This window comes from Lonchura striata, chromosome 18 (genome assembly GCF_050655825.1).
Source record: "Lonchura striata isolate lonStrDom1 chromosome 18, ASM5065582v1, whole genome shotgun sequence".
In the NCBI taxonomy this organism is placed as follows: domain Eukaryota; kingdom Metazoa; phylum Chordata; class Aves; order Passeriformes; family Estrildidae; genus Lonchura; species Lonchura striata.
In genome coordinates, this window is record NC_140720.1 from 4,929,084 (window position 1) to 4,956,359 (window position 27,276).

Here is a 27,276-nt window from a genome sequence, read left to right on the forward strand (position 1 = left end):
AGTTTGGTGTAAGCACACAGACCAATCAGTTTGTGCCATTTCACATTCTGTCTGTGCTTTTTCAAGAGAAAACTCTTTAATTCCTGAAATTCTCTTGTTAAGGTTGTGATAGTCTTCAGCTCAAAACAAACTTTATGCTCAAACCCTGATATAAATGAAGTAGAAGGGTATTAAAATACTCTTGGATAGCCTTATTGTCTGTCTCTAGATTATTATCTGAGCAGTTCTTTAATGGGCAGAACTCAAATCACACATGGAGGGATCAGTTCTAGGTGCTTTCTGCAGAATACTCTTGGTGGTCTGATGTCTCAGCTGCACACTGAGCCTCAGGGTTTACTGGTCTGCAATACTGCAAACTTTTAGTGGTGCTGAAGGCTTTTTCTTGAGTTATCCAGGGAAACTGAAAACAGCAGTTAATTGCTTTTCAGTCCAATGGAACCTTGCAAACCTAAAATAGATGGGGCTGATGGGAAAAGCCAGATGCTGCTTGGGATGTTCAGGTGACACACATACTCACCCTGGCTGCATTAGTGCACCAGGAGCAGTCTCAGCTTTGCTGAATGGGGAGAAACATGAAAATAAGAAAACACTTGGATGATCACCATGAAAATAGAAGCAATATGTACAAGATGCTTCTCTGGCAGATGGATGCAGGCACAGCCTTTCCTCTTGGAGAGATGAGAATATATTGTCAGATTTGATCTCAAAGGTCTTTTCCAGCCAAAGTGATTCTCTCATTCTATATAAAGCATTTATATTGTTGCACATCTAGGTCATATAAGAGGATGTATAAATGGCATTATCTCTCTAGCAAGTAATCCTGTAACAGCTACAACAAGAGGGGTTCAAAATGAAAGATTCAAGTTCCCTTTTTGGTCAGTTAAGAAATAGAATAATAACAGCATCATATTCTACAGGAGTACAGGAGCCTTACAACTGCTGCTCTACCAGGGTCTTGCACTTGCCATTTCCCTTGGGCACTTGCCAGGGAAAGCTCAGAAGGCACACATTCCCTGTCCTTTGTAGTTAAGCATTTTTTTTTCATCCTTTTATTTCCTCTCACTGTGTAAAGCTCTATTCTTGCATTCTCATATCCCCCCCCATCTTGGTTTTTGGATGTTTGCCTTTATCTTCCTCCTCTGTGGCCTTTGTTCACCACCAGTAATGAAAGTGCTGTCATTCCTATTGTTGTTAGTAAATAACTCTTGGTTTAGAGGAAACATGGCTTAAACAGTAATTTTTCTTTGACATGGAAGTTTACAGGCCTAGAATATTCCATAGAGTTGAATGATTGTCAGTGTTCAGCTGTTAGATTTTGGTGTTGTACATGACAGTCTTTCTGAAATGAGCTGTTTTCTGAGAAAACTTGTCAAATGTAACAGGTTGGTGTGGTTAAAACTAATGGGATTTTGGCAGTTTAGAGGAATAAATGGGTGAAGCAGAATAAGTTGCTTTTCATGAGCAAAGGCCTTTATGAGAGAGATGCAAGTTTCTTTGCAGAATACCAGATTTTATGATCAAAACCAAAAGTCTGTTCTGTAATAATGGTTGTGACAAGTTAGTAGTTGAATTTTGTATAATACTGCCTATATTAACTTCACAACCACCTTATTTCAGTAGTGTTCTGTTTGAGTTGCAAATATTCTCAAATACAGAGTGGGAGGCAGTAGATCAACAACAATCAAGTTGCCTTAAGGTTGTTTGTCCTTCTGAATCCCTGAAGCCAATTTGTGCCATTTTTAATGTAAAAGCTACAGGAAGGGAACCAGTAGAGAGGAACCTGCAACAAAGCCCACAAGGGCAGATCTTTGAGATTTACAGTCAGCTTCCCATTGCTGTCAGCACTCTGGCTTAGGGTTCTCAGTGAGCCACAGGCCTGCAGTGCTGGAACAGGGGGTGCAAGTGCAGCAATAGTTTAGTTCCTCTGCCCAGGTGAGGGCCAGGCTGGCAATCAGTGGCACCCACACGGTGTGGGGAGCACTGGGATGTGCTGTGGAAATGAGTGGATGGGCTCATGCCAGTCTGGATCTGGCTACTGCTGCTCTCCAGGGTGGACCAAGCCAAGCTGAAATCCAGCAGCTGCAGAGCCACTTGGAGCATCCTCCCTGTGCCCTGCAGGCTCCAGGAGAGCCTGTTACCTGGGGTATTGCTGGAGCTCCCTTGGCTCTGTGGCCCTGCTGAGGTGCTGTTAGCACCAATAATTCTGGATTCATGTGGTCATGAGTACTGCAGATTGAAAATGTGGAAATCCCTTGATCTTTTCAAAGGGGCTGTATTATGACTCATTCCTTACCGGTGCTCTCTCACAGGTGGGTGCTCTAGGATGCCAATATAAAATATTTTATGAATGTGACATTCTATACTTTGAATTTTCTAACTGTGTATTTTCCTGAATATGCTATTAGAAGCTACCATTATGGATTCTGGACTTAAAAATTATTTCAGACTTAGTAGTAAATTACTGGTTACAGAAATAGTAAACATAATAAGAATACATCTTGTTGTCAGATTGGACAAACCAGTTTTAAGGAGACTTCAAAGCTTTCCTGAGGAAGTTGCCATGAGAACTGAGGCGATGAAGAAAGGGAAGGAAACAAGAAAGGAATATTGATATTAAACTGGGTGCATATGAGCAATGTGATTTGTTTATTCGCACTCAGGTATTGACATTTTGTAGTGCTCTGCAGAAAGCAGGTGATAGCAATTTTTGTCATTTATCCAGATATTTTAAAGTCAATATTTTTAAAATACTCCTACAGAGAGGAAGATTCAGAAAGTGAGAAGGATAAGAAGATCTGGTACTACAGCACAAAGATCCAGCTGGCAGAGTTAATTGAATGCCTGGACAAGGATTACTGGGAAGCTGACCTATGCAAAACCCTGGACGAGATGCGTGAAGAAATTCATCGGCACATGGATGTGACAGAAGACCTTACAAACAAAGCAAGGGGCAGCAACAAGTCTTTCCTTTCTGCAGCAAATGGTAGGAATATTTTGTGTAATGGGAATAGATGCTGCACTTTGAATCAAATCTAGTTTATCTTACATCAGAAGCAGGATTTATGTCATGTTATTTGTGCTTTGTGGCTCTGTAGGTGGTTTGTTGTTTCATGCTGACAAGATGCTTTATATTGTAGACGAAATTTTGGACATTATCAGAGCAAGAAAAGGAGAAATAGTGGAAGATAAAAATACAGGAGATGAGGAAGCAGAAAAGGCCAAAAGTGATGTTGATAATGACCAGACAGATGCTGAGAGAGACAAGGAAGAATCTGGAGACCAGGATAAAATTGAGGAAACACACAGTGAGCAAGATGTGGAAAAAGAGAGAACAGAAGGTAAAGAAACTGACTGTGCATTAACAGCTCCATTTAAGTGAAGAGAACCCCACATTTATTTAGGTGTTGATGCAATACTTTCTTTGTATGATTCTCCAAGGTATTTCTGTGATAGGTGATATTTGTCAGTTCCTTTCTGCTTTGTGCTTTGTTGGAGTTGTTAAGTAATTTCACCAACTTTCCTACTTTTATACAGCTGGCTCCTAGATATCCTGCCTTGAGGTACTGGTGGCACTTACAGGTTGTGATCAGCATGTTTGTAGAAAGCCACAATTTTTAACTTTTTCTTAATCACAGTTGGTTTGTTCTTTTTCTGAGGCAATACCATCTCATAACGAAAAAAAGGAAGGGAAAAAGCTTGCTGTTTTTCAGCATTATCAAACAAGCAAAGCTGCTGAAGTTGCTTTCTATGGATGATGCCAAATGACATCCTAAGACATAATAAAGAACATCCCTAAAGTTTTGTTGTGCATTTTACTGTAGAGGCAACAGCCCTTGGGGATAAAAGTAACTCTGTGACCTCCAGCACTGATGACAGCACCACAAATCCTTCTGCAGGAGAGAATAGTTGCTCTGAAGGGAAGGACGCAGTGGGGTGTCAGTCAGAAACCCTTGATAGCAACAACGTGGCAGAGAAGAAGGTGGCATCAGAGCTCCCTCTGGAACTCTCAGGTACAGAAGGCACTGTTACCAATGCCTCTGTAATTTGGGGAATCTGTTTTTCTCTCTGATTTGTCCACTAAAACCATTCCCAGCGTATATCACTCATGCTGTTTGCTTGCAGTGCCATCCTTTACTGCTACGTTGTCATTATTAACATTTCAAAGTTAATTTTCTTGCAACTAGTGCTTGAAATTTGTGGTCCTCCATGACATTAGCATTTGTTTCCATGCCTTCCAAAGATGACTATAGCTAAGCTTTTTATTTTCTATTTTCTGTATATTTTGTTTTTCCATAGTGATCCGTAATGATTGTTAGCATCCTCTCAAAGTTTATTTCAAATCTAATTTGTTGCTGGCTTGTTTATTATTTTAATCTCTCATTTACTGTGTAAATTACTAACAAAGCATTTTCATTCACAAGAATAAACCATTGCACTGAAATGTTAAGGTTAAAATTGTCATGCTGGAAAGTTTGAACAGATTTCAGAATTATAAGCACAAGGGTTATTGTATTTTAACATGTTTTGTTCTGCCATGTCAGTGACTCAAAGATAATAATATACGCTATTTAAAATCAGACAAACTTACTTTTGCTTTAGGAATAAGTGGGAGTTGATTCGATGTAACGTGAAGTATGACTGTACTATTCTAAAATTATATTACATTTCAAATAATATTCTATTACAGGATTAACTACATAACTAAATGTTGTTCTAAACAGCTGATCAACATTAAAATTATCAGGATTTTATTTTCAGTTTTATTCTCAGTTCTTAAAAATCTGAATATGTGTGATGTGAGCATACTCGATGTGTTATGTTTTAAAAAGGGGTAGTAAATGTTTTTTCTCCTACAGAAATAGTTCTCCATGCAGTCACAGTCTGCAACTTCTCATCTTATGAAAGTCAATGCATCCAAACCTTGTAATAAACTTTCTGTACAGGAGGACAGAATGAAAGCTAAGATTAATCTGTAATCTGCAAGCCTCATAATAATACTCTTTAAGTACAGAAAATGCCCTGATGTACAAGACAAAAACTATATATTTTAGATACATGACCAAATATTTTTGCCAGATCTCCTATTTTTTATTCCCTTTTAAAGTTAAAATAACTGTATAGAGGTTTAATGGAAAAGATGCAAACTATAATTTTGCTTCAGACACCTTTATGGGGTTTGTATTTTATTTTAAAGATTCACTTATATATTTATCATTATTTATTATACTTTCACAAGTACTTTTCTCCTTCCAAAGCTTCTACGTGAGTTGTATATTCATGGGCTCTTTTTCTGTAGGAAAGTGTTGGAGAGGGTTTTTCCTCCTGTCTGGTTCCCTGTATCCACAGCAATGTTTGTGTTCATACTACGAAATTTCAGTTTGAGACTCTCAGAGACAGGAGAGATAATGAACCAGGATCACTGAGGCAGTTATCCCCAAAAGAGGGGGGAAATATGAGTAAAATGCATAGGTAGATGAGAATGTCTGTTACCATCCTTGTTAAGTACAATTTGGATAATAATCTTTATTAAGAGTCTGGTTTGGGTGCTTCCACTCTCCACCAAATAGCCATGGAAACAGGTCCATTTTTCCTTATAGTAAAAAGGGGAGTGGATCAGACAGTGGTGGTCCCCCATTTGGCACAGTCAGAAATCAAGATGCATTCAGATTAGGAATCCTCTAAGAATTCCAGAATATTTATCTGATCCATCCTTCTGCTAGGAGTGAATATTTCACAAAAAACAGATTTTGTTCTGTCACTTCTCTTAACATCAGAATCTCTGATGCTTTGGAAGAATTCTAGAAACAGGCAGATCTTGTAGATTTTAAACAGCTGAACTGTCTTCCTTTGGCTCTAAGCCCAGAAGACATTGCTGGGTTTGCTGTTTTGAGGGATGGGGGCTTGTTCCTACTTGGAGGGTGGAGGGATTTATTTCAAGGTAGCTGCAATTCAATGGTATTTAGTCAAAAATATCAGCACAACAGGGAAGGGGACAACGAAGTCCAGAGCTGTCAAGACACAGCAACAAGGACAGCTGAGGACCAGCAACTCATTTGAAGCCACATCAAGACCCATCAGATCAGGAAGGGGCTGATACTTTAAGTGGGCTGATATTTAGAGTGATGGCAGTGGAACAGGAATCTGTGAGATTCGTGAGAATTAAGGTGCTGAGGAAGAGACGATCAAAGACTCATTGGAAAGCAAGGCAAACTGAAAGGTGTGTGCTCTGAGGAACAGCTAAAGCACAAGAAAATTAAAAGAGAGAAAATCAGATGCTTCAGGAAGACCAAATTTTATGAATTCTAAATGTAAAACAGTCTCAGGGATATCTGTGTGTCCATCTATAGAAAAAAACTGTCTTGGATGAAATACAAATATATTTTAAATACAGGTATGAATTTCAGTTCTTCAGAGATGTAGAAGTTGAAACTGCTTAAAACAGAAGAAAAAACACTTTTGTGGATACAGTGCTCTGAAGGGAATTAATATTTTCTATGTGTTTCTCTCCAGTCCAGCAAAACATTTTCATCTGCCTTTTTTTGATGAAAACTTTAAAACGTTGCATTGATCCAATTTAAAAGAAAAAACTAAAACTGAAGTTGTTCTTTTGTAGAGGAAACTGGTCAGATGATCCCCAGCAGTGGTTCTGCTGCACCTCCACAGGCAGATGTTGAGAACAGCAGTGGCAGCGAGCTGGGCTCTGGCCAGAATGACTCCATTAAGACTCTTGATGATGCTGAAAATGCAGAGAGGGGATCCCAGGCTTCAGAAGATATAGGTAAGAATAATGATGATAATTATATTAATAATAATAAGGATGATAAGGATCTCCAGCTTCCATTTTATGCATATTTTCACTAAACTTTCTGTTCTTTTTGTAACTTCCATACATCAATAGAAAACTTCCAATTCTTAAGTTTGTTTTAAAAGCCTTTTTTATTCCTGGGCAGGAGAGAAATCCAATGGTGACAGAAGTGATTCTCCAGGTGCAGGGAAGGGCACGCCAGGCTCGACACGGATGCTCACCAGATTGAGAAATCCAGATAGCAAACTGAGCCAGATGAAAAGCCAGCAGGTTGTTGCTGCATCAAATGAAGCAAATAAGTTATATAAAGAAACCAGAGAGGTTTGTGTACATCTTGGAAGACTCAAAGAACTATAAAAAAATGTTAATTTCTTTAAAGGATACTAAATTTTACTGAAAAGTTTAAAAAAGTGATTTCTTTCAGGCAGTGGAGGTACTTTTTAAAAAAGGCAGTAATAATAAATTACTAAATGGTAAAATTGAAATATCACAGGAAGCTTTTTCCCCCCATTTCGTTTGCTCTCTTGAGTGCTCTCTACAGAGTGATGACAGTGAGCCAGTGCACAGGGGTGTAGTTGTTTTGTATGACTGGGTTTTTTGTTGTTTTGGTTCTGTTTTTTTTAAGTAGCCCAGTTTTTCCAGGAAGGAAATGCTCAACTGTTGGGATTTTTTTTTGCAGTTAATTGTCTGCATATTATTTGGTATATTAATTTTATTTTTGTTAATTGATTTTCCGTGTAAGTTAACACTTAGTGAATTTACTGACGAACAAATTAGTCCAGTGATGTTATCTATACCATGTTTTCAAAGTCTAGGATACTTGTTTCCTTAGCTGCATGTCTGAATTCTGTGATGTACCAAGGAGGGGATTCACAGCAGGCTTACCTGAGTTTAGTAAAGCTGCTTTCCCAGAGCTCTCTCCCTCCATAGGCACAATCAGAACAGCAAAACAGGTTCCTCTGGTCTGAGAAGCCTGGATGGTGTTTCTTTAATCTTAAAGTGGATCTGGGAATATCCTAACTCTGTAGACAGACAGTGAAATACATATATTGGTGTATTGGATAAACAGTTGTTTCTACACACTGGTGCAGGGTATTTTTATTCTTTTATAGACAGACATTTGAAGCCTAAATCTTAAATAAGTAAATAGAAGGAATTATTTTACAGATTCACTGAAAAGTTTCCAATATTTCTTTCATAAGGTTCTGGTGGTCAACTCTCAAGGTGAAGTCTCCCGAGTGAGCACCAAGAAGGACGTTGTGATTAAAGGAAATATGAACAACTATTTCAAACTGGGGCAGGAGGGGAAGTACCGTGTTTACCACAATCAATATGCCACCAATTCCTTTGCTTTGAACAAGCACCAGCACAGGGAGGACCACGACAAGAGGCGACACCTCTCACACAAATTCTGCCTGACTCCAGCTGGAGAGTTCAAGTGGAACGGGTCTGTGCATGGCTCCAAAGTTCTCACCATATCCACCCTGAGGCTGACCATTATTCAGCTAGAAAACAATATCCCAGCGTCCTTCCTTCACCCTAATTGGGCTTCCCACAGGTAAATGAATAAATGGAAATACATATGCTCATATTTTACTTGTGGTTTTACTAGCAATGTTAATAAACAATAGTCTTTGTTTTTTCAAATCTGTGATTTCCAAGCACTGTGCTTCACTCTGATAAAACATAATGTGTGTTTATGATGTGACTAAAAGGGTTGTACATTTGAGTAAAGTATTACTACAGGAGCTTTTATCCTGCCATGAAGTCTTCTTAAAATGGCAAGCTGTATTAGTGCATTTATATGTTTCAGATCATTCTCTTTTTTCCAATTTAGGTCTAACTGGATTAAGGCTGTTCAGATGTGCAGCAAACCCAGAGAATTTGCACTAGCACTGGCTATATTGGAGTGTGCAATCAAACCAGTTGTCATGCTGCCCATCTGGCGGGAATCCTTGGGGCACACGAGGTAAAATTAATAAATATTAAAATATTCTTGGATACGAAAATTTTACTTTGGTTTGCAACTGCTAGTTCCTCTAAGCCTGTAAGAATTGTATTTAAATTGAAATAGTCATTCAGCACTTAGTGTATTTTCTCAAACAGAAACACTGAAAAACCATGACAATATTTTTATAGCATCATTGCTCCTGGATTTGTTTTATCTGAGCCTCAGTCTCAAAGCTGCTAAAACTTGGGAGAGCAGAAGAGCAAATTTCAACACTCTCAGTTCAGTGGAGTCTGAGTTTTGTCTCTTGTTTTGTCATAGGAGCAGAAAATAGATGTGTCTGGTGTTAGACACAATTGCATCCAGCTGTGTTTGCCTCACTGAAATAACAAAAAAAGAGATGTTCCTGTTACAAGTAATACCTAAAACCCAATAGTGGGCATTCCTCTTAACTTCAGACATTTAAGCTTATTCAAAGGGGTATTATGTGCTGTTGACATCTTATATTTGCTTGCAAGATGCTGTACTTAAATACACTTAAATCTGTATGGATTAGATTACGCAGAATGACAGCAATAGAAAGAGAAGAAAAGGAGAAAGTGAAAAAAAAAGAGAGAAAACAAGAAGAAGAAGAAACAATGCAACAAGCTACATGGGTGAAATACACATTTCCTGTCAAACACCAGGTGAGGGTTTCTTTTGTGGGAGGAACAAAGGAATCACAGAAACTGTTGATTTCTGATTCTGTGTTTTCATTTAAGCTTAGTGTTCATGTCCTTTTATTACTCCTACGTGGAAGTAGGAACCATGGCCATGTATTCAAGCACATTATCTTGGTCTGAACTGAATTTGATCTGTGTCATGCTCTTATTGACACTGCCTGAATGACAGATACAGGTCTGCAAATGCAGCCTTTCCTAATGGAAGCTTCTAGGGGGTTATTGGTATCTTGTCTGTGTCTGTCCCACTTCTCTACCCAAAATATCCAGCCTTTGGAAGATTATATAATATGATGGGAACTACTGTAGAAACTTCTATATTCTCCTGTAGTAGATATTAACTACTTTTGTTGGGGCAGTTCTTTGCACTTGTAACAAGCATACAGGTTGATTCAAAAACTCCTATAAACATTAATAATGCAGCAAATAGCATCATTAATATTACTTTCCAAAAAATATTTATAGGTTTGGAAGCAAAAAGGAGAAGAATATAGGGTAACAGGATATGGTGGCTGGAGTTGGATTAGTAAAACCCATGTCCACAGGTTTATGCCCAAACTGCCAGGAAATACTAATGCAAATTACAGGAAATTGCTGTCAAGTAAGTGTCTGCATTGGTTACTTTTTTTTTTTTTTTTTTAACTGCAGATTAATTTGTGTGATGTTTCTTGAGGAGACTTTAGGAGTAATTTTCCAGCAATGCTTTTGTGGATATCTGGTAATCTTGTCAGTGTAACCTGTTCAGATTACACAGACATTTTGTAGCTACATTAAATTGTTTCAGTTATGTTGTTTGTAATACTTGTGCATCTTTGTATAGCCTTATTTAAATTAAAGGTAGATAAAAGTTATGTAGAGCATCAAAACCAAAAAAATTACATCTTAAATATTGAGGGCATGTATATATATGTTCAGTAGTTCACTGTTTAATCTATGGTGTTATCACTAGATGCTTAATTCTCTTTCTGAATTTCACTAATGGTGTGCAAATTATTTGAGAGGTAAACTAACATGCATTCAAATGTGGCAGAGTCCAAAAAATACTATGGATAATTGAAATAATTTAATTTATTAATAGCAAAGAGCGAAGATGAAAAATGCAGCTTGGATAAACGAAAAGGTACAACTAAGGTAAAACCAGAGAAAGACAGAGCAAAGGATTCTCGAGATCTGCAAGCAAAAGACAAAGCAGATGTTTCAGAAACCTTGGAGAAAGTCCAAGTAAAAGAAGAAAAGTTGCATGAAGAAAAATTAGAAATTGACACAATTTCTGAAAACTTAGAGCATGCAAAAGACACAGGTGATAACCTTTTGTTATTGTGAAACTCATTTTATTGCATGAGTAAAAGCATAGAACCTCAGAAATAACTAGTGAAAAACTGTGTAACAGATTTTGTCAAGACATCTAAAATGTCTCAGTAAAATGATTGCCTGTTATCCATTGTAGCAGTGTCTGAAGCTTTTGTTCCTTTTTTAATTGAAATCTTTTAATATGCTAAAAGCCCCATTTATTTCTTAGTACTTAATGTAAAAATATAATTTGTATTCATTATTGGGGAGCTCACTGACTCAGAGTTACTTCTTCTTCACAGTGGAAAAAGACATTGATGGTGAAAATGATAAAGTCATCAAAGAAGAACCTATGGATGTAGATGATGTGAAAATTGAATCCTCCATAAAAGATGAGGAAAGTCATTGTAAGCGGGATATAATCAATGTCAGTGAGGGATTTCATTTAAGGACTTGCTACAAAAGGAAAGTAAAATCATCAAAATTAGATGGACTCCTGGAGCGGCGAATAAAACAGTTTACACTGGAAGAAAAACAGCGTCTAGAAAAGATTAAGCTGGAGGCTGGTGCTAAAACTGGGGGCATTCGATCTGTGAGCCCCCAGAAAAACACAGATGAGCTACAAACCAGGAATGGGGAAGGAGGAGGCCAGTTTGACTCTTCTTGCCAAGATCAAAGCTACACTTCAGACAAGACCCAAGCTGAAGATGCAGAACAGGACTGTTTGCCCATCAGCAGCATCTCCTGTACCAAAACTGGGGATGAAGATGAACCTTCTTTGCCTTTGTCAAACAGGCTCTCAAAAGAGGGGCAGCTGCTGGATGAAGACACCCCTCAATGCTCTGAAGGAGACAGCTCTGTTCAGAATGATGGCAGAGAAAACAACCCTGAGCCTTCAACTGCTGATAAGTGTCAAGGACAAGAGGCTCTTGGACAGTCTGAGAGCTCTTTAGTGGATGGCTTGAAACAGACCAGTGCAGAAGGCAGAATCAAATGGGATGTTTCAGAAACAAATGAAAAACCCTTGAAGCAAAAGCTACCTATTACCAGAGTGTCTCAGCGAGAACTTGAAAACTTAGGACCAGTGGTACCTGAAAGCAGCTGTAGAAGAGAAGCTGTGGGCACTCTTGAAAAAGCAGACTCAGAAGGGAATTCTGAACAGCAAAGCAAAGATCCAGAAAACAATTGTATGATTAAAAGCCATATGGAAACCACATCCTCTCAAGAAAGTGAAATGGAGGAAGAAATTGCTCCTGTGAAGACAGAAAGTAAGTCTGAAAAGCTGATACTTCAGCAAAAATCAGCTAATAAAGATCTAGAATCATTTAAAACAGGGCTGATTTCTGAAAGAAACCTTGAAAGCCAAACTCTGGAACACATGGATGGAGATGATAATGAGGATTTACTGAGCTCTAAACTAACAGAGGCTAATGGTCAAAAGAAAGGTCAGGAACTGAAAGCGGACACAGATGCCATGAACAAATATCTTGATCAGACAAATGTAAATACTCTTACTGACAAAAAGAATAATAAAGATGAAGAAACTGAGACAGAAAAAGAAAAATCATCATTTCAAATGAATGGAAAAGACAATGACATTAAAGCATTATCAAATGATGACTGCTTAGTGAAAAATACCTGTGAAGCTAAGGCAGGGGGTGATATTGAACCTAAAGTTAATAATATTAATAAACCCATTCCAGAACATGAAATAAAACCATTAACTTTTAAGGAATCTTCAGTAAAACCATTCATGAATGGTGACATCATGGGAGAGGACACAAAGGATAAAAAGAACATGGACTCAAAGTCACATCTGCAGAGTTCACCTGAGTCTGGAGAGACTCTTCAGCCACCAGATGAAGTTCCCAAGTGTGTGCAGCAAACTGAAGAAAATCAGCTTTCTCCTGAGAGATCTGCCAGTGTTGGCTGTGCTTCCCTGCCAACACAGCCTGTCTGTAAAGAAAATAACCTGAGCAGTGAAACAGAATCTATGGAAACTGAAGCAATTGAGGAGAAGAAAGTTGCTCCATCACCTGTAACCTCATGTGAAGAATCCAGCTTGAGCAGTCACTTTGCTGACCAGAACGGGGTACAGACATATAAAATGGAAAATATTAATGGAGAAAGTAAAATGAAAACTGTTATTACTGAAGTGACTACCACAACCTCAACTGTGTCCACAGAATCCAAAACGGTGTTTAAGGTTGCAGAGACTGGAGCTGCCAGCGATGAGAAAACCACAGTTGTTTCCTCTACAGAAAACTGTGCCATCTCCACTGTCACCACCACCACTGTCACCAAGCTCACCACTCCAACCTCAGAAAGTAACTCTGATGTCATCTCTGTCCAGGAGCACAGTAAAACAGTGGTTACTACAACAGTCACTGATTCACTGACCACCCCAGAAGGCACGTTGGTAACTTCCATGACTGTCAGCAAAGAATATTCCACAAAAGACAAAGTGAAGTTAATGAAATTCACAAGACCGAAAAAAACTCGTTCTGGAACTGCCTTGCCATCTTACAGGAAATTTGTTACCAAAAGCAGTAAAAAAAGTATATTTGTTTTACCCAATGATGACTTAAAAAAGCTGGCCAGGAGAGGAGGGATCAGAGAGGTTCCTTATTTCAATTACAATGCAAAGCCTGCCTTGGATATCTGGCCATATCCATCCCCAAGACCAACTTTTGGGATCACTTGGAGGTACATATTTTACATTTTTGAGAAGAAGTCTAGGATGTGATGAAATTAATTGATTTTTAAAATACAAGTGATAGTTTATTTATTGTGATGTTTATTCCCAAATATGCAAATTTTGCTATTTATTATTCAGTTTTCTATATTGTTCAGTAAAAGTATCATGGAAATCCTTTGTCCTGTTGTTTTGGTATTTTAAATTTATTTTTAAATATAATTTATATTCTGTTATTAGGTACCGACTCCAAACAGTCAAATCATTGGCTGGAGTGAGCCTGATGTTGAGGTTATTGTGGGCGTGTCTCAAGTGGGATGATATGGCAACAAAAGCTCCACCTGGGGGAGGAACCACAAGGACAGGTATTGTTATTTTAAATTTCTGGTTTTCTTTGCAAAAGCTTTTGCTGTAAATTCTGAGTATTACACTCCCTCAAAACATTTCTATAAAGGCTCACTGTCAGCTGTGGCATTTGAATTTTGTTTGCTGTTTCTTTGCCTTGAGTACATTGGGTTGATTGGATATTTAGCTTTATTTGTTTCTGTTATTAATCTACTGGGACTAATTTGTTGCAGAAACAACTGAAACTGAAATTACAACAACAGAAATAATCAAGCGGAGAGATGTCGGTCCATATGGGATCCGGTCAGAGTACTGTATAAGAAAAATCATTTGTCCCATTGGTGTACCAGAGGCTCCAAAAGGTTTGTTTATTTGTTTAGACTTCCCTCCCCCATCCTCTGTAATCTAGAGAAATTGAGGTAACTGGATCTTTATGCTAATTCAACCCATCAAGGGAGATAATGCAGCTTGCCACAAACAATTAATTTACCTAAGGCAAACAAATGCTGCATTTAACAAATGGACATTATTTATCTGGAGCTGAAAGGCCTCTTTGTTTATAAAATGGGACTGAAAACATCACTAAATCTTGGTGTACACTTCAATTTCGTTTTATGGTGTAGCTTAATGTGTGTGTTTTGACTGCTCTCTAAAGAAACTCCAACACCCCAGAGGAAGGGACTGCGATCAAGTGCCCTCAGGCCAAAAAGGCCAGAAACACCCAAGCAAACAGGCCCTGTTATAATGGAAACTTGGGTAGCAGAGGAGGAGTTGGAACTGTGGGAGATCAGGGCATTTGCTGAAAGGTAAAGTGAGCTTTTAAAGAAAGTAGTCTTCATTTGTGTGATTGTTAAATAAAAGTTGCCCTAGAGAACACAAATCTGGTCACTATGATCACTAGAAACACATGTGTATTATGTTTTTACTGGGCCTTTTGGTACTGATAGTCAAGCTTAAAGTTACAAAGCTGAACTATTTGCTGGTACCAAAAGTAAGGTATGCAGATATTTCAGATTTGTTAGAACTAATATTATATTAATCTTTCTATGCTTATGAACTAACTACCGTTAAATGCTAAAAGGTTATTACTGTAGTGCAGCTGTAGTCTGCTTTTGGCATGACTTTGTACAGTATTTGTTAAGTACTTCTATAATCCAGAGAAAATGACTGTGTACAAGTAAATTGAGCCTGAGAATACTCAAGTCATAAGATGCATATTTTGAGTATCATGTGCTTACAGTTGGAACAACATTTTTGAGTCTCTTGGAAAGAACAATTTTAAATGTATATTATTACCATGGGTTTCTTGCAGTCTCAGATGTAATTATAAATTCCAGTTTTGATTGTTTCCTGTAAGGTGTTGCAGTAGTTTAGCATCAGGACATTTCAGGGATGTTGTATGCAACTTCAGTAGTTTATTTCAAAATACTTTTAAAGCTGTGACCAGGTTTTCAGTGATCCTCAGTCTTGACGGTTGCTCTTACAAGAGCAGTTAAACTGTATAAAACAAAATGCAGTTTGAAGGTTGGATTTTATGTGGTGGTATAACTTACTTTTGGTTGTGTCTTTGGCAGGGTGGAGAAGGAAAAGGCACAGGCAGTTGAACAACAGGCTAAGGTTAGTGAACAGAAGAAGGCAGAGGAGTTCAAGGCCCAATTGGAGGCTCAGCTAAAACACCAACGTTTGGCTGCCCAGCAGGTGGGGAGCTGTTGGTCGTCCCAGCAGTCAGCAACTGCACTGCTCACCACATGCATCATAGCCTGGGAAATGAAGTTATCCCGTGCTTACACCATTTCTCAAATAGTTCCAACTGCAGATTAAGCCATCAAAAAATGCTGCTGCCACTGTATACATCTGTTATTTTGAAACAGGGTTAAAGCAAAGGCTTGTTCTGGATTGCCTGTTTTTCACCCACATCATTTATAACACTTTAGAAAGGTTTAATTTGCTTCCATTTTAAAGAAGGCTGGGAAGCACCCATCTCCAGGTAAGCTTCTCAGTGTTCTGTGTGTGGTGGAAAGCTGCCTTGGAATACAGCTGACTTGGGAATACAATTGCATTTCATGCTTCACTCAGATTGAATATTTTGATTTTATTCTAGCTTATCTGACTTAAGCACACTGATAATTTTATCTAAATATATGTAAATATGTATATGTATTTATATTTAAATGTATGCAATTAAAACAATGAAATCTAATGCCATGTTGGTATTTCACATACATTATTAAGAACTTTCCTATTTCTCAACATATTCCTTCTTCATTCCATCTATCCTGACAAAAACTCATTAGTAGTGAACAAGTGCTTCTGATTTGTAGGCATTACTGCAATATAGTGCTGGAATTTAAATTAGATAAATACAGATACAATTCCAGTAACATGGGAAAAAATGTTAGATTAGTTGACATTTTAGAAGAGCCTGCTGATACATCCCTTCACTAAGGGGCTCTCTAGATTAAATATGCTTTTTCAACAGTTACAGCACAGAAGGTCACTGGGTAAGGTAAGGGATTTTGAACCTAATTTTTTTAAGCAGGCTGAAAACTGGATTTAAATTTAAAAGAATAGTTTTAAAAATTGCATTCTCAGTGGTGAAACAGAATGATACAGTCTGTTTTTTTCTCTAACTGGCAGGATCTCAGTGCGGGAAGCTCTAAATTTAGGAATGCTAATAGTAAACTCTGTGTTGATGATGATGTACCAATTACGGACATAGATGCATGCACATGGTCAAAGCCAAATATAGATGGATATTTTTTAAAGGTTTTTAAACCCTTCTGATTAATCTGAAACAAATGAATACATTGTGTGGTTTTTTTTAAGTAAAATGTGCCATGAAATTAACATAAGGCAAGGATTTTAAAGTTGTTATAAAGGAAAATTTCTGGCTGTGTATTCTACGCAGATTTCTAGTTCTGGAGATCAAGGAACCTATTCTTCAGTCCTCTACCATTTGAACTAAAATCCTACCAGAGGCCTTTATCTTTCAATACTGGATAGAGACAATGTTGATGTTGTAAAAACCCAAAATACTAATTATCTCTTTATTCCATTTTTTTTCTAAATAGAAACGGCTGGAACAGCAGAAGCAGATCCCTGCAGGAGGTGTGGTCTCTGCAGCCACCACAGCCAGCAGCACTGCAACCACAGTCTCCACACCCCAGAAAGTCGTGGTGGGTCCTCTGACAGGCCCAGTCCCCACGGGAACCAAAGTGGTGCTCACCACTAAAGTGGGGTCTCCAGCTACAGTAACATTCCAACAGAACAAGAATTTCCATCAGACTTTTGCTACTTGGGTTAAGCAAGGCCAGTCTTCAACAGGTAAGGAATCATTTGTCATGGAAGGAACATTGCTGGAGTTCATCCTGTGTATGCATCACATCTTTATACACATCACATCGCCTCCAGATATGCAGCATTATTACATTTCTGGTTATCTTTGCTCTTAACTCTTGCTATGTCAGAAGGACATTTCTCAGATTGTACCTGTCTAGTTTTTCCTTGTTTTGACTTCTGCTTGGAAGACTCATTTCTGACCTGTCTCATTAATTACTGACAGTTTTTGTACCAGTTTCATTCATGAAAACATTCTATGATGTAACATACTGTTTCCAAAAAGAACCTTTACCAAAGAAAGCATGACACATTTTAAAAAAAAAAAAAAGTAAAAGTAACCCTGTAGTTTGCTGTTTCATGCTTGAAAAACAGTCATTTCATTGACTAATGATTCTGCTCTAAACCTGCCTGTTCTGTGTGCCTCAATAGCCACTAGCACAGCTGCCACCTCAGCCACAACCATTGCCAGCACAGGGCAGACCTTCCAGCTCTCAGGCAGCCCAGTAACGATGGCAGGGAAAGTGATAACTAAGCTGCCACTCCCTGCAAACAGCAAGATTGTTGCCGTCAATGTGCCATCAACTCAAGGAGGTAGGGCAAAGGGAACTGAATAAAAACTGTATTCCAGCTTGCTGTTTAATTCTCCTTTGACACTATTTTCCCAGTGAAGTAAACTATGACATGAAAGGGGAAAAACATATATTTTATATATATAAATACAAGTTTCTACAACTTGTTCCCCCTGTGTTGCATATTTGTTTCTGTAAGGGGAAAAATGCAAGTTTTTTGCTTATAAAGTATTCTGCATTTCCTAACACAAAATTAGGAGCTTTATTTTGAACAATGTGGAATTGAAGCATGTTTTTTTTTTTATCTAAATCAACAAAGCAACTTTCTTCACAAAAATATTAATGCCTACAGCTGCTCTTCACTGATGAGCAGGAGTTTGGCTCCAGACTAAGATTAGCATTTTTTGATTCTTGCCTCAAGAAGAGGACTTAATATTTTGAGATTTGTGAATGTATATTGAACAGAAAAAGCTCAGTTCTCTGTCTCCATTATATTTAGCATCTGAGCACATCATAAAGGCTGCAGATGTTGTATTGAAATTTCATAGGTGACAGGAGAAGCATTGCCCATTTTCTTCAGCACCACAGTGTTGTAGGTGAAAGGTGTATAAACTGCTTTCCTACATTTGAAATTAATCAGATTATAGCTTTTAATGGTTGTATAACACTAATTTGTGACACTCTGTCAATGCAAGGACTTCTTTGCAGTTACCATCAAACTGATCTTTGTAAAGATTCACACTTTCCTTAATCTTTTCTAAAATACCTGTTTCTTAACTTAAAATGTAGTTGGACTATTGACAAAGTATAATGCTGCTTCTTTTTACGATATGACAAAGGCTTTCCCCAGAAATATTGAAAGGCTCAAAGGTATTCTAAAAACCTGAAGACTTTTGTTCTAAATGCCACCCTGGAGTTGCATTTACTTCTTTTGCTGGCCATTATGTCATTAATGAATTCTCAATTTTTCTTTAATTAGGTGTGGTTCAAGTTCAGCAAAAGGTATTGGGTATCATTCCATCAACTACAGGTGCAAGTCAAACCTTTACTTCATTCCAGCCAAGGACAGCAACTGTAACCATTAGGCCAAACACCACAGGGACATTAGGAACAACAAGCACTTCACAAGTAAGATGTTTTTCTGGTTATTTAACTCAAAAAAAATGTAGATGTGTAGACTTTTAAGTTATTGGCAGATATTAAAAAGTTCTGGCTAATCATTTTCCAATGGTTTTGGCTCATCTCAGCAATGGTGTGTATGGATCCTTTATTCTAACAAGGTACAACAGTTCCCTTCAGTTGGGAAAATTAAAACACATGTGGAAAACCATTCAGGACATAATTCCAGGGGCTTTTTCCTCAAGATGACAGGTGGTTTCCTCTTTGGTGTGCACAGGTAGTGCAGGGGACACCGCTGCGCCCCGGGATGACGGTGATCCGGACACCGCTGCAGCAGTCCACCCTTGGCAAGACCATCATTCGAACACCTGTAGTGGTGCAACAAGGTATTCTGCCAGCCAGTAGGTTCACTTTAATATTTTAAATCCCAGTGTGAAATCCATGGTTTGTTTCTTCATAAATTCCTTCTGTGTCGTTGTGTCCCAATGCAGAAATCCCTCATTTTGATGCTTGACTATGCCTTTTTCAGCTTTTGGATGTTTTGGAGGCTTTGCCAACGTTATTCATCATTGACACTGGGAAATGTAGTACTTAATTTGAAGTCCATTCATTTGGTGGGGAAAAAAACCCACAAAACTGAAAAACTCTAAAAACTTACAGAGTAATTGTGCATTGAGAAAGCCTTTTTTTTTGTATGTTTTTTCTTAAAGAGAAAAAACAGTGTTTTTGAAGTTCTCCATATGCATGCAACCTTAGTTAAAATAGGAAACATTTTGCAGAGTTTTTTCCATCACACAAAGGGTTTGTAAAAAAAATGTATGTGCAAAGTGCAAGGTTTGCTTCATCTGTCTGATCACCATCACAGTCCATTGCAATTTGTGACTTGGAGGTTTGCTGTGCTTATGGTTAAAAAGCTGAAAATGTGTTTCTTAGCTCAAATTCTTCTCTTACAGGTCAGACCCAGCAAGTGGTGACTCAGATAATCAGGGGTCAACCTGTCTCAACAGCAGTTTCTAGCACCAGCACAGCTTCTTCCAGCACTGGGCAGAAAACCATCACAAGTTCTGGAACAGCCCCTCAACAAGCTCAGCCACAGACCCCAGCACCACCCCCTCGCCCGCAGCAGGGCCAGGTGAAGCTGACAATGGCCCAGCTCACCCAGCTCACACAAGGGCAGGTAAAGCACTGGACAACCTTGGGTGTGGAAATGTGCTAACCCATCATGCCTTTGCATTTCAGCAGTGTAGTGCCTGTGCCCATAAATTCATGTGTCTGGCTTCATTTAGGATGAGCATTGGCATAATTACAGACTGAAAGCAGCTTAAATTGTAAATAAATATAATAAACAGTAAATACGAAGTAAGTAGTTTTAATAGTAAAGTTTTAACTCTTGCTTCCTGTTGTATTTCCCAGTAAGGTAACTGGCATCAGGAGTGTTCAGCAGCATGGAAAAAAATCTTTAATAGCAGTAAGGGGCATAATTATTCTGTATGGTCTGTTTTGTAGACATTCAGATCATAATTTTGATTACTTGTCTTTTGATTTGATGTGAAGATCTAGTTTTCATTCATGCTATCCAGAATCTCAGAGGAAAAGTTGCAGTATCTGTGAGCAGAGGAGGAAAAAGTTCTTACAACTTCTGCTCAGATCATGAAGGTCTGTTGGCAAAAAATAAATTGAGCATCAATTTTTGGGTAAAAATAAATTTCTATAATTTACCACAACATCTGTTCTTCAGATTATAAATAATTCATATAAATTATTGTGATGTACAGACTGCTCATTGCCAGATAAGGTTTTTGTAGGTGGAAAAAGATTTGGAGTTTAAGCTGAAAGGAAGTGTGGGTTTAGATTAGGGACTGGGAGGAAATTCTCTATGAGGGTGAAGTGGCCATGGCACAGTTTGCCCAGAGCAGCTGTGGCTGCCCCATCCCTGGAAGTGTCCAAGGTCGGGTTGGATGGGGCTTAGAGCAACCTGGGATAGTGGAAGGTGTGGGTGGAATTGGGTGAGCTTTAAGGTCCTTCCCAACCTAACCCACTCTGTGATTCAGTGAGTTTCTACACCAAAGACTCAGAGTTGTGTTGTGTTCTGTGGGTTCACAAAATGTGTAACTCCAACCCAGTCATCTGTTGGCGATAGAATTGTTGAAAGAGTCCTTGAGTATTTTGTGATCTCAGATACTAGTTCTGGGTTTTAGGAGTATGGAATATGATAAAAATACTGAATTCTGAAATCCAAACCCCTAATTGTTCTGATGTTCAGCAGAGCCTGTCTAAGAATTACATCACTAATACATCAATATTAACTTTTTTTTAGGGTGGCAGTCAAGGCTTAACTGTGGTAATTCAGGGACAAGGTCAAACTACTGGTCAGTTACAATTAATCCCTCAGGGTGTGACTGTAATACCTGGTCCAGGACAGCAGCTTATGCAAGCAGCTATGCCAAATGGTACAATTCAGAGATTTCTGTTCACCCCACTGCCAGCAGCTGCTACTACAGCTAGCACAACTACAACCACCGTTTCTACTTCCACCTCGGGTAAGCAGTGTTCTGTTCAGCAGAAAAAAGCTTCCATTTCAATTGCACGGGAGTATTTATGCAGCTGGAGGTTGTCTGTTACTGCAGCGAGTTTGCTGGAAGCGTGTTGCAGATCTGTTGTTGAGTTCCTGCACAGAGCTTTGCAGTAGTTGGGCGGGTTGGGGTTATCGAGGCTCCTAGCCGTGCCATTTGCCATTAATGGACTCCTGGTTTGTGTTCACAGCTGCGGGGGAAGCGAAGCCGGCTCTGCAGGCGCCGCCGGCTCCGGCCGTGCCCGCGGGGCAGGGGCAGCCCCCGGGCCAGCCCGGCTCCGGGGCACAGCCCGCGGGGGCTCAGCCCCAGGGCGCCCAGCCCGAGGCCCCGAGCCAGCCCGAGGCTCCCGGTGACCCCGCGGGCCCTCCCGAAGCTCAGCCCTCCAAATCCCCGGCTCAGTCTCCAGCCCAGGCTCCGGGGCTCTCGCCAGCGCCAGGCCCGATGCAGCCGCCGCCCCCAGGCCAGGCCCAGGCTCAGCATCCAGCTCAGGTGCAAACTCCAACCCAACAACCCAGTCTGATGTGGCCCCCCACTCCCATACAGATTCCAGCTCGCCTGCAGCAATCACAGCCTCAGGTTCAGACCTCCGGCCCAACCCGTGCAAGTACTCAAAGTTTAAATCAGGTTCCTGTGCAGTGCCCAGCTCATGCTCAGCTGCAACTTCAGCAGCTTCCAACAAGTATTACTACAGTGCCTAGCTCCAGCAGCAAGTGGAAGTCCTCTCTCAGCTGCAGCCCCGTGCTGCGGCTCGGATACGAGCCCAGCAGGGCAGTGTGCCCCAGATCCAGCTTCAGTTGCCTCTTGAGGTCCAGCAGAGTAGCCCAGCACAGGCTCAGCAGATTGCCAGTGTGGTGGCAGTGCAAGCAGCTAGTGTGCAGGAGCAGCTGCACAGAGTCCAGCAACTCAGGGAGCAGCAACAGATAGAAATTAAATGTGAGCACGCCCTTCAGGCTTCTAATCAAAGTGACATTACCCAGAAACAGGTAAAGTTAACAGAAGGAAATTAACACTTAATGAATGAAGAATCTAATTTGAAATGCCTGTTCTTGTTAACAATGTTAATACATTTGATAGGCAGTTAATTTGATTCTTTCAAAGATAGTTCACGATTGCTATTGGCAATTTAATGACATGTTCCAAGTTAATTCAGGACATCAAGTCATTTGTACCATGTTTGCATTCTTCTGTCACCTTGAATCAGTTTACCATTAGCTGCTGGGACAAATCCATCTCTATTCTCGATTCAGGAAAGATAGGTCAGAGCTAGGAGAGGTGATGGACAGAACACTCGTGCAGTACTTCCATTACCTGAAAACTGAGGTTCCAAAGAGGTATCTGAAATGTGATGCTGTTGGATGGCTGCAGGGCTTAAAAATATATAATGAACTATTACCACTTCTAAAATAAAACAACCAGTTACTGAGGAAATACAGTCAATTTACATTTAGTTCCTCGGTTCAAACTTGGCATAAGCAAAATATCCTGCTCTGGGGTGGTGGTGTTTTCTTTCTCAATTTCTTCTTGAATTTTCAAGTAATTGTTGTAAACAAGCACTGGTCCCCTGATAAAATCAGCTTTATTTTATCATTTAGTAAAATAAATGACACTTTAACTTAGGAAATGTCCTGGTTCTCCCCATAATACTGTGAAATACTGGCTAAGTTTTCATCTTTTATTTTGGATTCTGTATCATCTTACAGGTGGTTATGAAGCAGAATGCTGTCATAGAACATTTGAAACAGAAGAAGATGCTGACTCCAGCTGAGAGGGAAGAAAATCAGAGGTGAATATGCATCACAGTGCATTCATAGAGATCAAATCTTTCATTTGTTATATCTTTTAATGGTATCATAATGAAATGCTTAAAGAAGTGTTGCAATATAAGCTTGGTTTGAGTAACACTTAAAAGTAGCTTTCATAATGATATTAATTTCATCTAGTATAATCTCAATTTTCATTTTGATTAATATGTTTTTAAGTAATGTTACATATTGTGTTTGAAGCTCTTTACTCAAGTAAAGCACAGAATGGAGAATTAATGCTTCTGCTGCAAAAAAAAGCCTGGGTTTTGTTTGTCCTTTATCATGGCCATGTGTTTCCATTCTTGTCCCTGCACATCCCACTCTACAGAAGGAGCTGAAGAGTTGGAAGACAGATTGACAAACTGAGAGATTTTATGCGTGAAGCTGCTAAACAGAAATTTGGAGTGTTTGTCATTTGTCTTGGGATTATTTTGACTCCTTTTCACACTTGCAGTTGCTCCAATTAGATAATCACAAGTGTGTGTCAGATACTGAGAAAAAGAAGAGTATGTTCTATAAAATTTTGATCATCAAATCAGAAGTTCACTTGATTACAACACTATCCCTGGGTGCCACTCCTTTACTGTTCACAGTTGCATAAAGAAAAAGATGTATTGGATATGCTCTTCATTTAATGGTGTCAGATAACCAAATAGGTGTTTCGACTGACCAAAGTCCAATTTAAAAGAAAGATGAAAAAAATAGTTCAAACTAGCCTGGTTTGTGGTGCAGCTGCTTTTCCATTTCACTGATTTATTCTTCTTCAAAAATACAATGTGGGGATCTTTAGTCCATGAAAAGTCCAGGTTAAACCAAGTAGATACAGTGCAGGTATAAAGAGCAAACTCAAAAAATTGTATGACTCTACAAATATTTATCTATATATTCCATTGTCATCAAAATCCAGCTGTCTATCAAAGGACAAAATACCTGAGACCACAGAGTTGCTAGCCAGCTGCTTGTCCTGGCCACTGCTTTTCTGCTGTTTCCTCTCAGCTCAATGGGAGTTGTTTTTCATGGTCACTCTGGCAACAAGCATTTGCTTTTCTAATGGTTTTGGAAAAGAATGGGGAAGGGAAAAGTAAGTTCAAAAGAACCAAAATACATTAATTTTCTAATTGAAATATAAAGCAAAATAAATAAAGGGTGCAAAACAAGTGAGCAGGTAAATAGATTTATAGTTGAAGGTACAACAAGCAGATGAAAAACTAATCTTGAGCTGTCATTAGTGGAGAAGTTGGGAACTGTTTTTAGTGAATTCTATAGAGTGAAAAGTGTTTGTCAGTCCGCATGCCAAAAAACAGTCTTGGTAGTATTTTGTGGTCACTAGAGTGTAGACATACCTAGTTTTGAAGAAGTTACAGGCTTTCAACTCACTTTCATCCTACATCAGCATAAAAAATCCAGCTCTTTCAAACAAACTGAGGAAACTGAATTGAGCAAAAATATCTCTCATCCTACTAAAACCAAAGCTTTGTTGGGAATCAGATGGGGGAAAGGAGGAACAATTAGTACTCAGATCATTTAAGTGAAATTGGAATTGGCCCTCTTGAGCCTAACAAGGGACTTGAATCTCTCCCAGCAGTGCTCTAGTAAATAAGCAGGAGTGGAAGGTCTGGGTATTGCTAAATTTACCTTGTACATCTTAGGAAATACAATAATGAGCTTGCAGTGACTGGAGAATTGATTCTGGTTCTCAACTGGGAATAAACAGGCAGGTCAGCACAACGTCCTTTTCCTTTATTCCTTCCCCAGAATGATTGTGTGCAACCAAGTGATGAAATATATTCTGGATAAGATAGACAAAGAAGAAAAGCAGGCAGCTAAGAAACGGAAGCGAGAAGAGAGTGTGGAGCAGAAGCGGAGCAAACAGAACGCAACCAAGCTCTCAGCTCTGCTTTTCAAGCATAAAGAGCAGCTGAAAGCTGAAATACTGAAAAAAAGAGCACTTCTGGACAAAGATCTACAGATTGAAGTGCAGGTAAGACAGAGTCTCAAAGGCTAATTTGATATTAAGCTGGGGAGAGTATTTCTGTGTTAATCTTTGTCTGTTTACTTAGTGAGAATTTAAGGAAATTTACAGGAAGGAACTGTGGTTTTGGATCTCTGCAAAGCTGCTCATATGTCCTTTGAAGGGCTCTTGGTTTTCTTCTGGACTGAAATTACCTTCTTTCATGAAACAGCTTCTGATAAGTTACAGGCAGGGGCCATTGTAGCCCAAGAGTGTTATCCCTTAATATTATGTGAATTGTAGGTTCAGAACATGAAAAAATGCATATTTAAATGTATTTGATTGTTTACTTTTGGTTAAGCTTGGGGATTTTTGCCTAGATTTTAACCCTGTCTTGCAATAATCATGTGAAGTGCCTCCCTCTATTTATTCGTTTAATACACTTCAGGAGGAGCTAAAGAGAGACTTGACTAAAATTAAGAAAGAAAAAGAAAGAGCCCAGGCAGCAGCTGCTGCAGCAGCAGCCGCAGCTGCTGCGGCCGCCGCAGCTGCCCCACCACCACCGCCACCAGTGCCACCAGCACCGCCACAGCTGCCAGCAGCCAGCGTCACCTCCTCCTCCTCCACCACTGTCCCCGTGCCAGTCTCCTCCCAGAAGAGGAAACGAGAGGAGGAGAAAGATTGCTCAGCTTCCAAGTCCAAGAAAAAGAAAATGATTTCTACTACCTCAAAGGAAACGAAGAAGGACACAAAGCTTTACTGCATCTGTAAAACGCCTTACGACGAGTCCAAGTGAGTAGCGATGCCACAGCCCCTCCTGCATGTCCTTAGCTTTAGGTTTAGTGTCAGCTCGTAGCACCAGGTAGTGCTAGAAGTGGAGCTAGTGGCAGGTTATTGCAGGGATCACTGAGGTGTAGAGAATAAAGTCTCTATCTTCCGCTAGCAGTTACAAATATGAACATACTCGATTGATACTGTTACTGTGCGTGGTTTAGATTTTACTCGTTTGCATGTCTCCATTGTGTGACCTTCCTGTCTCACATGCACATACTCTTTTCTTTTTTTTCCCCTCCGCTCTGTTACTCTTTCTTTTGCCGTTTTGCCTCTGCCTCAGAAGCAAGTGACAATTTGGTTTGAGCAATTTCTCCTGAAGAAGTAGCTGATGTTCTTCAGAAATAACTTCGGGACCGTCTTCCATTAAATTACTTTTTGTTGTAAGGCAGTACCAGTAAAGGGGGATCCGAGTCGCTGGACTGCAGTTCACTTTGGACAATGTTTCAGGGAGAAATGGTTTCCATGTGTTACTATTTGCATGCCAGGGTTGAGAGAAATGAGTATTTAACCATTTGACAAAGTGAAAACTGCAGTTCCCTGTAGTTTGATTCTAACTGAATGGGGAAAAGTATTTACGCTACATACAGTGCTGTGAAGGAATGGTGCAAGTGCTGGAGTGGAGAATCCAGTGGATTCCAGGGGATAGTGTTACATGTTCTGTTTAAGCTAGAGGTGACTAACAGTGGTTAGTAATGGTTTTCTCTCATCTGAGTGCTGTGTAGAGATGTATGTATGATAAATTTGACTTCAGACTCATTCCAAGTGTCAATACCTAAAACTTAGAACTGGTACCATTTGATAGTACTTTAAGGGCTGATAACAGGGAAACCATAGATCTGGAGTAGTGCATTCACTCCATGGGTCATGGTTCTTCATTCCATGAAGTTTAGGGCCAGGACTAGGGGACCTCCTGAGGTTCCTTCTAGCCTTTTTTGGGTTTTAATTACGTCTTTTAACAAAGTTGAGATATTTGAGATTTTTTTCACCTTGGTTTAAGTAGCTCTTACCATTGCACTTTTGAGTTCAGTGTGGGAAATGGGGCTCCTCCTTGGGCTGCCAGTGCTGCAGGAAGATCAGAATGGTGCTCTGGCTGTTATGTCACTGCCACCTCTGAGAGGTGTCCCCAGCCTCACTTAACTTTGTGTCTATGTCAGATTTTCTGTCACCCAGTGTACTTAAGAGGGACCCTGTTCTCTGATTGTGATACCAGAGGTCTGTGTGTTACTACATCTGGAGTTAGTGAGTGAGCAAAGGGATTTGTTTGTTAGGCTTTGTGTTGACTCCAGT

At 39.4% G+C, this 27,276-nt stretch overlaps 1 protein-coding gene across 10 annotated transcripts in view; it reads left to right on the forward strand.

Moving 5' to 3' along the window:
- BPTF (bromodomain PHD finger transcription factor) overlaps positions 1-27,276 on the forward strand; it is a 51,767-nt gene that overhangs the window by 16,005 nt on the left and 8,486 nt on the right. For 3 of the 10 annotated variants that reach the window (XM_085556686.1, XM_021537125.4, XM_021537116.4), the window contains exons 3-27: positions 2,760-2,983; positions 3,138-3,338; positions 3,822-4,010; positions 6,614-6,778; positions 6,951-7,126; positions 8,008-8,363; positions 8,643-8,774; positions 9,310-9,439; positions 9,938-10,073; positions 10,551-10,772; positions 11,065-13,468; positions 13,698-13,822; positions 14,036-14,164; positions 14,458-14,608; positions 15,377-15,500; positions 16,874-17,126; positions 17,571-17,732; positions 18,690-18,838; positions 19,107-19,230; positions 19,783-20,006; positions 21,147-21,369; positions 21,593-21,891; positions 23,103-23,185; positions 24,960-25,185; positions 25,604-25,947. In XM_085556686.1, coding sequence (XP_085412812.1) covers positions 2,760-2,983; positions 3,138-3,338; positions 3,822-4,010; positions 6,614-6,778; positions 6,951-7,126; positions 8,008-8,363; positions 8,643-8,774; positions 9,310-9,439; positions 9,938-10,073; positions 10,551-10,772; positions 11,065-13,468; positions 13,698-13,822; positions 14,036-14,164; positions 14,458-14,608; positions 15,377-15,500; positions 16,874-17,126; positions 17,571-17,732; positions 18,690-18,838; positions 19,107-19,230; positions 19,783-20,006; positions 21,147-21,369; positions 21,593-21,891; positions 23,103-23,185; positions 24,960-25,185; positions 25,604-25,947 — 6,951 coding nt within the window. The remainder of the gene's footprint in view (positions 1-2,759; positions 2,984-3,137; positions 3,339-3,821; positions 4,011-6,613; positions 6,779-6,950; positions 7,127-8,007; positions 8,364-8,642; positions 8,775-9,309; positions 9,440-9,937; positions 10,074-10,550; positions 10,773-11,064; positions 13,469-13,697; positions 13,823-14,035; positions 14,165-14,457; positions 14,609-15,376; positions 15,501-16,873; positions 17,127-17,570; positions 17,733-18,689; positions 18,839-19,106; positions 19,231-19,782; positions 20,007-21,146; positions 21,370-21,592; positions 21,892-23,102; positions 23,186-24,959; positions 25,186-25,603; positions 25,948-27,276) is intronic. The other 7 variants (XM_021537135.3, XM_021537144.3, XM_021537085.3 and 4 more) reach the window with 6 other exon arrangements.